The 13,089-nt window shown below is 47.4% G+C and overlaps 1 protein-coding gene across 2 annotated transcripts in view; it reads left to right on the forward strand.

Annotated features, from left to right (window-relative positions):
• Window positions 1–13,089, forward strand: part of CNBD2 (cyclic nucleotide binding domain containing 2) — a 59,994-nt gene that overhangs the window by 19,246 nt on the left and 27,659 nt on the right. For both annotated transcript variants that reach the window (XM_043478677.1, XM_043478679.1), the window contains 3 exons: window positions 5,777–5,940; window positions 10,818–10,974; window positions 11,484–11,635. In XM_043478677.1, the coding sequence (XP_043334612.1) occupies window positions 5,777–5,940; window positions 10,818–10,974; window positions 11,484–11,635 (473 nt within the window). The remainder of the gene's footprint in view (window positions 1–5,776; window positions 5,941–10,817; window positions 10,975–11,483; window positions 11,636–13,089) is intronic.

The following is a 13,089-nucleotide window of genomic DNA, read 5'->3' on the forward strand; positions in this document are numbered from 1 at the left end:
CAACAAATCCTGGATATTAAATTAAAATTTGAAATTTAATGTCAACTCTAAAGGGGCTTCTCTATTTATAGGAAAGATCTGAAGTTCTCACCCCCATAGACCTGACTCAACCCTGGCCTGGAGCAGCCATGCTGGTTTTCCTCTCAGGAAGAGCAGGGGGCACAGAGCTTTCTAACAGGTACAGGACCACCTGATCGCTCTGCTCCCCTGTCCTCCCTTGGAACCAAGGTGTGGCTTCTATTGTCTGCCTCCACTGGGCATAATCTAATTTCTCATGTCCCATTATGTATGAAGCACAGTAACTCATCCAAATTCTGAGTTTCTTCAGATTTCAAGACCAGCCAGTATCTGACGCTGGACGTGAAAGGTTACCCAAGTTTTGCCCTTCAGATGGGAGAAACTAGGGGTCTTTCTGAGGGCCACAGAGCTCTAGAGATGAGGGCAATTCTGTGCATAGCAGCAGAGAGAGAGAGGAGGATGCAGAGGGAAAGTCCACCTTATAGGCAAGGCCTCTCTGGCTCTGTCTCCAACACGGGGATGGAGAATAAAGACCTGCTTTAAAAACCTGCCCTTTTGTTGTTGTTGATCAGTCGCTCAGTTGTATCTGACTCTTTGCCACCCCATGGACTGCCGCATGCCAGGATTCTCTGTCTGTCACCATCTCCTAGAGCTTGCTCAAGCTCGTGCCCATCGAGTCAGTGATGCCATCCAACCTGCCCTTTGAGTGACTGCTAATGGGTACCAGGTTTCTTTTTAGGGTGATTCAAAGGCTCTAAAATCCATTGTAGTGATATCTGTACCACTCTGAATACACTAAAAATTGATCTGTACACTTTCAGTGGTGAATCGTATATAAATTATATATCAATCAAACTGATACACATATGTATGCATATATAAGATGTCTCTCAGGATAACACTTGAAAACTAAACTTCAGTATAGTCCATATTAGGACTCTACTAACACTAAACGTCTCAAAAAAATCTTAAGAATTATCAAGGCTTAGAATCACAGACTCATTTATTATACCATTTGTGAGACACTGGAAACAACAGGCACATTTCTAAAACATAGTTTTGAGTGAAAAAAAGGCAAGTTGCATAAACAATGTCAGCAGTCTTAACATTTATGTAAATAAAAGCAAAATCATTCTATACATACTCTGTTGGGCACATGTATAAGTTTGTACTAACATACATAGGGCTTTCCAGGTGGCTCAGTGGTAAAGAATCTGCCTGCCAATACAGGAGACATGGGTTCGATCCCTGATCTGGGAAGATCCCACATGCCTCGAAACTACTAAGCCCATGTGCCACAACTATTGAGTCTGTGCTCTGGAGCCTAGGAGCCACAACTACTGAAGCCCTGGAGCCCTAGAGCCCATGCTCCCTAATGATAGAAGCCACCTCAATGAGAAGCCTGCGCACTGCACCTAGAGAGTAGCCCCTGCTCACTGCAACTAGAGAAAACCCACTCCCAGTAGTGAAGACCCAGCAGAGTCAAAAATAAACATAATAAAAAATAACATATATAAATGATTAATTCCAGTGGTGGAGAGCAGGTCTGGATTAGGTGTGACATGGTACGAGGGGATTTTAACTATCTATTGTTCTGGTTTTTAATGGGAAATAGTCATTATATTGTGTTAGTTTCAAAAGTTTTATTTATACATAGGAAAAAGACAGGAAGCAAGAATGCCAGGTGGCACAGTGGTAAAGAATCCACCTGCCAATTCAGGAGATACAAGAGATGCAAGTTTGGTCCCTGGCTCAGGAAGATCCCCTGGAGAAGGGAATGGCAACCACTCCAGTATTCTTGCCTGGAAAATTCCATGGACATAGGAGCCTGGTGGGCTACAATCCGTGGAGTCATAAAGAGTCGGACACGACTGAGCACGTGCACGTACACACACACACACACACACACGCAGAAATGCCACATGTTAATGGCTAATTCTGTGTGGTGAGATTATGGATGGCCCCTCTTATTTTCCTTTATCCTTCCTGTATTTTAGAGTAGGAGTCCCCAACCCCAGAGTTGTGGACCGCTATCATCCGTGGCCTGTTAGGAATTGGGCCACACAACAGGAGATGAGTGGTGGGAGAGCAAGTGATGCTTCAACTGCCACTCCCCATCGGTCCTCATCACTTGAACCATCCCCCTGACCTGGTCTGTGAAAAAACTGTCTTCCACGAAACCAGTCCCTGATGCCTAAAAGGTTAGGGACTGCTGTGCTAGCCACGAAACCAGTCCCTGATGCCTAAAAGGTTAGGGACTGCTGTGCTAGAGGACCACAATGAAGGCCTGAAGTGAGTGAGATTGACAGTGCTGAGAAATGGTGTTTGAGAAACAGTAAGGGCTGTCTTTGAGTGATACTCCCTTTTCTTCATTACAGATTTTTTTTGAGCTCCTTGGGTAGTCCTCAGTCTGTGTCTGTGGTGGGGAGTACAGTTGGCTCCCTGTATCTTTGTAGCAGGTTCCACATCCTCGGATCCAACCCACCATAGGCAGAAAATATTCAGAAAAGGAAAATTCCAGAAAGTTCCAAAAAGCAAAATTGGAATACATAGTTGCAGGCAGTAACTGTTTATTGTATTTACAACATTTACATAATGTTTACATTGTGTCAGGTATTTTAAGTAATCTTGAAATGATTTAAAGTATATGGGAGGACATACAAATACTACACCATGTTAAGGCAGGGACTTGAGCAACAACAGACTTTAGTATTGACAGGGGTTCTGGAACCAATCCACTCCTCCCCACCCCATCTGAGTGGATATGAGGAGCAAGGATGACTGTAACATTCGCACCTGCCCTTAAGGAGCTAATAGGAGTTAAGGTGATGGAACTTACTCAGAAAGTTAAATAACAGTCTGTAGGAATCAACAGAAGGGTGTCTCAAGGGTTGAGGGTGGTAACAAGGATTTCCTGGAGGAATTAGGGCCCCAAGTGAGCCTGGTTCATAGAAGCCAGAGGCGTCTGTGTTTTGCCATAAATAGACCCTATAATAGAAGTCCTAATGGGTTATTGATAGTAAGAAGGAATGGATTCGGACCATAAAAGAGACTGTGACACTTCCATAACCCTTGCTCTGCATCAGGCACATTGTAAGCCCTTGACAACATTAACTCTGGTTTGTCCATATAGTTTCTGTCATCAGACAGGGAAACTGGGTCTCTGGGAGAAGAGACCTGTGCCAGGACACACAGCTGGCTGGGAAGTAGCAGGACCAAGTTCAAACCCAACACCTGGTACCCAAGCCTGTGCGCTTTTAACCACTGTGCTACACTGCCGTTCTGAGTGAATGTGCGTGGCTTCCGATCTCCTGGTGTGATGACCAGAATTCTCATCATGACCTACTTTCTTTTGCTTCAAGACAGTTACTGTTATGTAAGATGCTGGCATTCATCCGTACTTCTGTAAATATTTATTTCGTCAAGTGTCCACTACAGGTGAGACATTCTAAGAGTGGTAAACAAGGTAGACGAGGCCACTGTTGTGTTTATTTTTTAAAAAGATTTTCTTCACGTGGACCATTTTTAAAGTCTTTGTGAATTTGTTACAATATTTTTGCATCTTTTTTTTTTTTTTTGGCCACAAGGCAAGTGGAATCTTAGCTCTCTGACCTGGGATTGTATCCATACCCACTTCATTGGATGGTGAAATGTTAACCAGTGGACCACCATGAAGTCCTTATTGTGTTTATATTGGGGCTTATATTCTAGAGCACCTTTGTTCAAACTCTCAGTGACAACAGAAATGTTTAGTAGCATGCATTATCCAGTACAGTAGCCAACAGACTCATGTAGCCATTGAGCACTTGTCACTAGTGGGACTGAGGGACTAATTTTTTTATTCTAATTTTATTTATTCATTTATTGGCTACACTGGGTCTTCGTTGCTGTGCCTGGGCTTTTTCTAATTGTGTCAAGTGGGGACTACTCTCTAGTTGTGATGCGTGGGCTTCTCACTGCAGTGGCTTCTTTTATTGCAGAGCAATGACTCTAGGGCATGGGCTCAGTAGTTGTGGTCCACAGGCATGTGGAATCTTCCTGGACCAGGAATCGAACCTGGGTCCCCTGCATTGGAAGGTGGATTCTTAACCATTGGACCACCAGGGAATTCCAGGACTAATTTTTAAATTTAATTTAGTTTAAATAGCCACACGTGGCTGTTGGCTACCATATTGGACAGTGGAGTTCAAGATTTGTGTCTGTGTGTGTGTTTAGGGTGGGAAAATGACATAATATACACCTTAACAAAAAAGGGGGCTTCCTGGGTGACTGAAACAGTAAAGAATCTGCCTGCAATGCAGGAGACCCAGGTTCGATCCCTGAGTTGGGAAGTTCCCCTGGAGAAAGGCATGGCAACCCACTCCAGTATTCTTGCCTGGAGAATTCCATGAACAGAGGAGCCTGGCAGGCTCCAGTCCATGGGGTTGGAAGAAAAAGGGGCGGGGGGGGGCACTTCCTTGTGGCTCAGCTGGTAAAGAATCCACCTGCAGTGCAGGAGACCAGGGTTTGATCCCCTGGTTGGGGAGATCCCCTGGAGAAGGGAAAGGCTACCCACCCCAGTATTCTGGCCTGGAGAATTCCATGGACTGGATAGTCATGGGGTTGCAAAGAGTCGGACATGACTGAGCGACTTTCACTTTCTTTTCCTTTAACAAAAAAGAGTAAGATCATTTCAGAAAGTATTAAATGCTTTGAAGAAAATGATTCTGACCTTACAGAGTGTTGAGAGGGGTCCTGCTGCTTTAGCTCAGATGATCCAGAAGGGAGTCTCTGAGGATGTGGCACCGTATGAGCTGAGAGCAGAATAGAGGAGGAGGTGGCAGCCATGTTCTTGTGAAAATCCAGGGGAGGGACATTCCAGGCAGAGGAAACAGCCCAAGCAAAGACTGAAGGCAGGAGTGAGCTTGGCACAGGCAAAAGATGGGTGGAGACTAGAGAATGAAGGAGAGAGGCAGGAGGTACAGATGGAGGGCAGTAGACAGGTAGGGAGTCAGACCCTACCAGGGCCCCAGGCTGTGGTAGGCGTTCAGATTTTCTCCTGGGACTTCCCTGGTGGTCCTGTGGCTAAGACTCCTTGCTCCCGATGCACAGGGCCCGGGTTCGATTCCTGGTTTGGAAACTAGATTCCACATGCTGCAACTAATAGATCCCACACTTCACAACTAAGATCTAGTGCAGCCAAATACATACAAATAAATATCACAGCACTGTTTCCCTAGCAGGTGGGAGTGGTGAGCGAATGCCTGGATCTGCCCTCACCTTGGTCCATGAGTCCTGGCTCAGGAGGGTTAGCTGAGAATCTCTGGGAGGTTCTCTTTGTTCCTTAGGCTCCTGAGGCTTGCTGAGGTACAGGCCGAGGCAAGGGATGTCTCCCTTGACTGAAGTATGCAATGTGTCGAATGGGCCCAGGGAGCCCCATTACTGACTGGTGGGGTCAGTGAACGGCAGCGGTTCTTGGTCAGTAGTGGGGGACACAGGCCTTGGCATATAGCAGTTCTAGGCCACAGTCCTGCCTGAGTGTCTGCATTTGTCAAATGGGGGTAATAATCGCGTCACGCTTCTTTGGGCAAAGACGCAGCGAGATGGTGAGTGCAAGATGCCTGTCCCAATGCCCAGCACTCAGGGCACACTTATCACGTGTCAGCCACTATTGTGTGGGAGTGGGAAAGGGTGGGGGCAGGAGTGTGGGGAGTTTCCCGCCAGCTTCTGGGGGCAACTGCTGGGTCCTCTGCGTCACTTTGGCTTTCTCTCCCCCCAGGGTCACTTCCCTCCAAGGGCCATTCAGATCGCGCAGAAGAAGCCCTCTTGGAGGGCAGAGCACGAGATCCAGTCGCTCTGCAACCTCTTGCAGGTTCTGGACAGTTACCGGAACTACTCGGAGCCCCTGCAGCTGCTCCTGGCCAAGGTCATGCGCTTTGAAAGGTCCGTGAGGGGCTTGCCCTTTGGCCCCTGGGCTGGGGCTGGGCCAGGCAAGAAGGGCCGGGCTGTGAAGGCCACGTTTGGTCCACCAGCCCCTCTGTGAGGTGTCGGCTGTGAGAAACCATCTGTCATTTCACCTTCATGCTCACTGTTATGACTACAGCACACTGTATCTCAGCCATTTATTGAGAATCTGCTCAGAATTAGGGAGCCTCTGAGTCTGAAGAGGATCTGGTTAGAACCTCAGAAAGGATATGGTCCAATTCTCTCTGTCTTCAGATGAGAAAACTAAAGCTCGGGGTGGGGGGAATTTGTTGTTTTTGATCAGTCGCTTAGTTGTGTCTGACTCTTTGCGACCCCATGGACTACAGCATGCCAGACTTCCCTGTCCTTCACTATCTCCCAGAGTTTGCTTAAACTTATGTCCATTGAGTCAGTGATGCTGTCCAACCATCTCATCCTCTGTCATCCCCTTCTCCTCCTGCCCTCAATCTTTCCGAGAACCAGGGCCTTTTCCAATGAGTCGACTCTTCGAATCAGGTGGCCAAAGTATTGGAGCTTCAGCATCAGTCCTTCCAATGAATATTCAGGGTTGATTTCCTTTAGGATTGACCTGTTTGATCTCCTCATTGTCCAAGGAATTCTCAAGAGTCTTCTCCAGCACCACAGTTTGAAAACATCAGTTCTCTCGTGGTCAGCCTTCTTCATGGTCCAACTCTCACACCCAACTACTGGGAAAACCATAGGTTTGACTAGATGGACCATTGTATGCAAAGTGGGGGGATTGACTCATCTGATTTCACCCCCTAAATAAGTAGCAGAGCTGAGACTAAAATTCAGGTCCTAAAAGCCAGAAGGGATCACAAATGAGGTACTTCATCCAGGTAGGAGCAACTAGGGCAAGGGTCTGTGAACTTGGATGAGAAAAAATAATTTATCTGTTTTTCATTATCCTCTCAAATTTATCATTTCCTTCAGTCATGAATGTAGGTAACAAACCACTATATAATTTTTTTTTTACCAAAAGAACTTAGAGATATTATCACATATTTAAGTTGGTGCAGATTTCTCAAAAGTCATTTTACATTTATCACATCTTTGAGAAGATGGTAGTTATTAGGTCTGTTGCTAGCTTTTGTTTTGCAGTGCCTTAAGAAAGAGGCAGATATATTGCTGTGTCACAAGCTTAGGTTTTTGTTAAGTGTAATTTGGCTATATTTTCTTTTATACATTTAGAACATTGTTTTGTGAAGCTTTCACCAGATTGTCAGTTGGTCCATGACACAAAGAAAGGACTGAATAAATCTGTTGTAGTAGAGAAGCCTAAGAGGTGCTTGTGGTATTTCCACATTATTTCCAGGAAATTTCAGTGGCCTCAGGGGGGCAGCCTAGTAGAATATTTGAGGTAAGACCTGTCTTGAAAATCTAAATGTAAACTCACTATAGGTTTGTGTTCTCTCTTCCTTCTTAGAGGTCACAGTCTAGGGCATAACCACCACTAACTAAATGGACCCTTCATTACCAATGCAGGGTCCATCTCACAGATAGTAAAAGCCAGGGAAGGGAGGTAACCTTCCAGCTGACGTGGCCAAGGGAGCTTCACAGAAGAGGTGGCGTTTGAGCAGGTAGATTTGACGGTGGAGTTGTAGACAGGACATCGCAGGCAGGGGGAACCATCCTCTTTGTTCCAGTCGAGGGGAGAGGAGAGGGTATCACCGCTGTCTAAACTGTAAGATTCGATAACAGGCAGAATGGTGTCACAGAAAGAAAAAGAATCACAGGCCTAGAAGCTCTGGAATTTAATGTCCCATCTGCCCTGGTGTGACCTCAGGCAAGCCACTTAACCTTTCTGAGCCTACAATTCCTATGGGGGAAATGAAGACAATAATATGAAATCTCCAGTTTTTTTGTGAACATCAGGAGGTCATGATTATTAAAGCTCTCTGCTGGTTGTTTGTTATTTCTGGGACTGGGGGTTAGCAGATCAAATAGGATTCTTCCCCTAGAAAGTGACAGAAAATCCAGCCTAGGGGAATGTGTTGATGGCTCGTATATCTGAAAAATCCTGGGATAGTCCTCCAGCTTCAGGCTTAGCTGGATCCAGGGGCTTAGTGTCACCAGTGACCCACAGTCTGTCTGTCTCTCTTCATCTCTTGGCACTTCCTTTGCATAAGCAGCTTATGCAAATACGAATGCAAAGGAGGGTCTCTGGCTGCGACTCCCCCTTCATGGTAGCCAGCCCGCTACGACAGCCACAGCTGCAAGCTTCCATCTGTCCAAGTTCAGTCCATTGGGAAAAGGAGTTACCTCTTCCCAGTTAAGTCAGAGCCTTGGGATTAGTTTTTTCTGAACCAGATTGACCTCACTTGAATCACCAGTTGGTCAGTGATGTTCTGATTGCCTGAGAGTCAAGAAAAGACTTCCCTGGCGGTCGAGTGGTTAGGAATCTGCCTGCTAATGCAATGGACAGTCTCTGTTCTGTGTGGGATTCCTGGTCCAGGAAGATCCCACATGCCGTGGAACAGTTAAGCCTGTACGCCACAACAACTGAGCCAGTGCTCTAGAGAAGCACACAGTAATGAGAATGCTCCACAATGCTCCACAAAAAGAGAAGCCGCTGCAAGGAGAAGTCCAGGCACGGAAACAAAGACCTACCACAGCCAAAAATAAATTAAACAAACAAAAACAAAAATCAGCTGGTGGGGAAAGGTGAGCAGATGCTTGACAGTTAAAAAAAAAACCCACAAAAAAAACAGATATCTACTATAAGAGATATCTTTCTTCACCCCCCAAATGTTGGATGAGCTGGATGATCTCTGAGGGTCTACCCTGGAATAAAGGCTGGCCTGTGTTTTTTTATCCCCAAAGTCTTCTTTCCTGGCTGAATATGCCTGCCTTCTCCAATCTAGTCACTGCTATCTGGGCCGTCTCCTCTTTCCTCTGTTGATAAAGCCTCTGGTTTGTACATTGTCCTCTCTGCTGGAGCTTACTGTTATTTCTCTGAATGTGCAGGCTTCCAGCTATCTCTCTGCCTTTGGACATGGTGGTCCCTCTGCCTAGGACTCTCTTCCATCTCTCTGTCGCCCTGGATGACTCCACTCACTATCCTAGAGCCCTCTCTGGTCTTCCTAAACTGGGTTAAGTGCCCTTTCTCTGTGCTTCTGAATTAGCCTCCTAAAGTGATTTTTTTTTTTGGCCATGCCTTGCAGCTTGCAGGATCTTGTTTCTCTGACCATAGACTGAACCCAGGCAGTGAAAATGTGAAGTCCTAACCACTGAACCACCAGGGAATTCTCATTTTAAAGCATTTAAAAATCTTATTTACTTCCTGTACTTAACTGTAATTTTGAGAACAAGGTTTTTGTCCTTTATCACTATGCCTGGTAGACACCACTGGTATTTGTCTAACTTATTGAATGGATGAATAAATATTTAAAGAGGTGTGGTTTGAACTTGCATTTGAAATACAGAAACTGTCCTCCTCTGAGCTTAAGAACTCTTAGTTTGCTTTGAACCTGGCTACCTCTGCTCTAAAAGTTCTCAGTTGGGTAGTGAGCTATTCAGTTTAGTTCAGTTGCTCAGTCATGTCCAATTCTTTGCGACCCCATGAACCACAGCACACCAGGCCTCCCTGTCCATCACCAACTCTCGGAGTCCACCCAAACCTATGTCCATTGAGTCAGTGATGCCATCCAACCATCTCATCCTCTTTTGTCCCCTTCTCCTCCTGCCCTCGATCTTTCCCAGCATCAGGGTCTTTTCAAATGAGTCAGTTCTTCGCATCAGGTGGCCAAATATTGGAGTTTCAGCTTCCACATCCATCCTTTCAATGAACACCCAGGACTGATCTCCTTTAGGATGGACTGGTTGGATCTCCTTGCAGTCCAAGGGACTCTCAAGAGTCTTCTCCACAGTTCAAAAGCATCAATTCTTTGGTGCTCAGCTTTCTTTATAGTCCAACTCTCACATCCATACATGACCACTGGAAAAACCATAGCCTTGACTAGATGGACCTTTGTTGGCAAAGTAATGTCTCTGCTTTTTAATATGCTGTCTAGTTTGGTCATAACTTTCTTTCCGAGGAGTAAGCATCTTTTAATTTCATGGCTGCAGTCACCATCTGCAGTGATTTTGGAGCCCAGAAAAATAAAGTCAGCCACTGTTTCCACCATTTATCCATCTCTTTCTATATATGCATATCTCCATTTTACAGACAGGAGAAACTGAGGCTCAGAGAGGGGATATGACTCACCTACTATCACACAGCTAAGGGCAGAACCAGGATTTGGATCCTAGTTTGACTCTAAAGCCAGTGCTCTTAATCATTTAGGTACTCATCCATTGCTTCCAGCAGTTGTTCATTCATTCAACGACCATTCATTGGGCATTTACTTAGATGCCTAAGCAGACTGACAAAGGCTGTATTCTCCTGGAGCTTCCGTCTAATGGAGGTGGGAACTGGACACATGTTAGTGAAGAGGTCAAGCTTGATGGAGCTGGGGCGGGGCAGTTCTGAGGTCCCTCTAGCCCCATCTGTGCCTTCAGGCGTGTGTGCATGCACAGTCACTTCAGTCGTGTCCAACTCTTGGCCACCCTATGGACTGTAGCCCGCCAGGCTCCTCTGTCCTTGGAATTCTCCAGGCAAGAATACTGGAGTGGGTTGCCATGTCCTCTTCCAGGGGATCTTCCTGACCCAGGGATCAAACCCGAGTCTCTTAGGTCTCCTGCATTGGCAGGTGGGTTCTTTATCATTAGTGCCACCTGGGAAGCCCGTCTGTGCTTTCACACTCCAGAACAAAGAGCAGACCATCTAGATCTCCTCCTGGCAGGGACCAGACTATGTGTTGCTACCAGACCAACCAGCCATTGTCTTTCCCCAGGTTTGGTCGCAGGCGTGTGATCGTCAAGAAGGGCCAGAGGGGCAACAGCTTTTATTTTATCTACCTGGGCACGGTGGCCATGACGGAGGACGAGGATGGCAGCAGTGCCTTCCTGGATCCCCACCCGACGTTGCTGCAAAAGGGCAGCTGTTTCGGGGTGAGCACGGGGGAAGGGTCTGCCCTCCTGGGGTGGCGTTGGGGGTGACAGGACTCCTGCTGGAACCTCCAGGCCAGGCCCGGTCCTGCCTTCTGCTGCCTGCCCTGTTGTGGGTCACCACACCCTCACTTGTCAAATGCCGATTGAGTTGGGCCTGGTAATGTCCAAGTCCGACCACTTCATCTGTGATGTTTTAAGGAGTGTATTCCCTCTGTAACCCCCAGAGATGCAGTGAACCCTCAGCAAGGCCTCTCCAGCTTCCTTTCCCTACCTTGGTCAAGCCTGGTTGCCTCTTTTTCCACAGGCAGCATATGGTGGTGGGTGGTGGCGGGGGCAGGGTCAATCCACAGCAGCAGGGAGTGAGCGGGGGCACAGGATGGGGCCAGGGAACCCGCATTCTGGGGAGGAGAGATTTCTGGGGGGAGATGGAAGCGGGGAAGAGGTGGTCAAGGCTGCGGACAGAAACTCGGGGTGCCTCTCATTTGCCTGTGCTCCTGTCCATTCAACAGGAAATGGGCTCTCTCACCTTTTCAGTGAGGAGGGCCACTGTGGTCTGTATGGAAGAAACGGAGTTCTTGGTTGTCGACCGAGAGGATTTCCTGGAGAATAAGCTGGATCAAGAAATTAAAAAGGATGCTCAGCTTCGGTTTGAATTTTTTAGGTAACTCCACCAGCCAACATCTTCCTCCTGTGTTTATTAGGTACCTTTGTCCTCGGCCCAGTGGGGAGTACTGGGTGCCATTCTCTCTGCTTAAAATGCTCTTTGGGACCCACCTCCCACCTAACTTCAACTTTTCTGTCTAGCAAACTCCTACTGTACCTTCAGGTCGCAGCTCAAATATCCCTTTCTTAATGGGATGGTAGCATGCTTTGCACACTTTTTGGGCAGATGGGGTGCTCAGCCCTTTGTCCCACCCACTTTATCTAATGTGAACATTCAATCCCACAGTGTTGTTTCTATTCTCCCCAGTTTATAGTGAAGGAAGCGAAGCTCAGGATGGTGATGTGTCCAGAATGTCTGACTTAGAAGTCCCCAGGCTTCACTGCCCTGCCTCCCTCACCAAGGCCACCTCCCTGCACCCCAGAATAGAGTGGGTGCCCCCTCAGAGCTTCTGTCACACTCTGTGTTTCCTTAAAGCCCCACCAAAGCTGTAATTCTTGCGCCATCAGACAGTAAGCAAGCAGCTCAGTGGCAAGGACAGACCTGCCTTTCTCACCATCATCTTCTCTCTGTTGTCACAGTGCCAGGCACAGACAGGTACTCATCCAATTATCTTTAGTCCTCGCCTTGAGGAAAAGAGTGAAAATCAATTGCAGCATCCACGCTGGCACCGAGAATACAGGTTGTAGGGATGCAGGGGCAGAGAGAAGTGTGATGAGCAGAGGGCTCTGGCCTCTGCGGGCTGGAGCTAAGAGAGCCACCCCCATGAAGGGGCCGCAGCCCTTCAAGGGCGGAGTCAGTCCTGAAGGGAGGGGCAGTTCATATTTTCATACAGTGGAAGAAAAATAGGGCCATGTTCTAATTGCAGCTCTTAGGTTTATTTGCCACAGGACCCTCGATAGGTCACTTCACTTCCTTGGGCTTTCGTCTCCTGCCTTTGAAAGTGGGGATCAGGATTCCTCTCTCTGAGGTCATTGTAAGAATCCAGTGCCATGTTCATGGGAAATGTGTGGCCCAGTCTTGGCCCAGGAGGAGCTCCTTCTCTGGTGGCCCCGCTTCCCTCCTTGTCTCCAGACCCTTCTTCTCCTTGGACACGGTGCCGACCCTGTTCCCCTTTGATGCCCTGATGGAGCTCATTGCCCCCACTCCCAGCTTGAGGCCTGAAGTCAGCCGAGTTCTGAGCTCATAATCTGGAGCTGAGAAAAGATCTATGATGCTTATTAGCAGCCTGGTGGGGCCACCTATGAGGGAAGGCAAGCCTGTGATTGATGGTATACTAGGTTTGAGGTCAGAGAAGGGGTGGTCATTGCGGAGTGGGCCTTCCACCATAGGGCACCAACAGGCCCAAAGAAGAGGGTCCTGACCTCCCCCATCCCCTGGCCCAGGGCTGAGGAGCAGAAGTCAGTAGACTGGAGGAGGGAGACAGGGGTTGGAATGAGCTGCCCAAACCAGAG

The sequence above is a fragment of the Cervus canadensis genome, chromosome 10 (assembly GCF_019320065.1).
Source record: "Cervus canadensis isolate Bull #8, Minnesota chromosome 10, ASM1932006v1, whole genome shotgun sequence".
Taxonomy (NCBI): domain Eukaryota; kingdom Metazoa; phylum Chordata; class Mammalia; order Artiodactyla; family Cervidae; genus Cervus; species Cervus canadensis.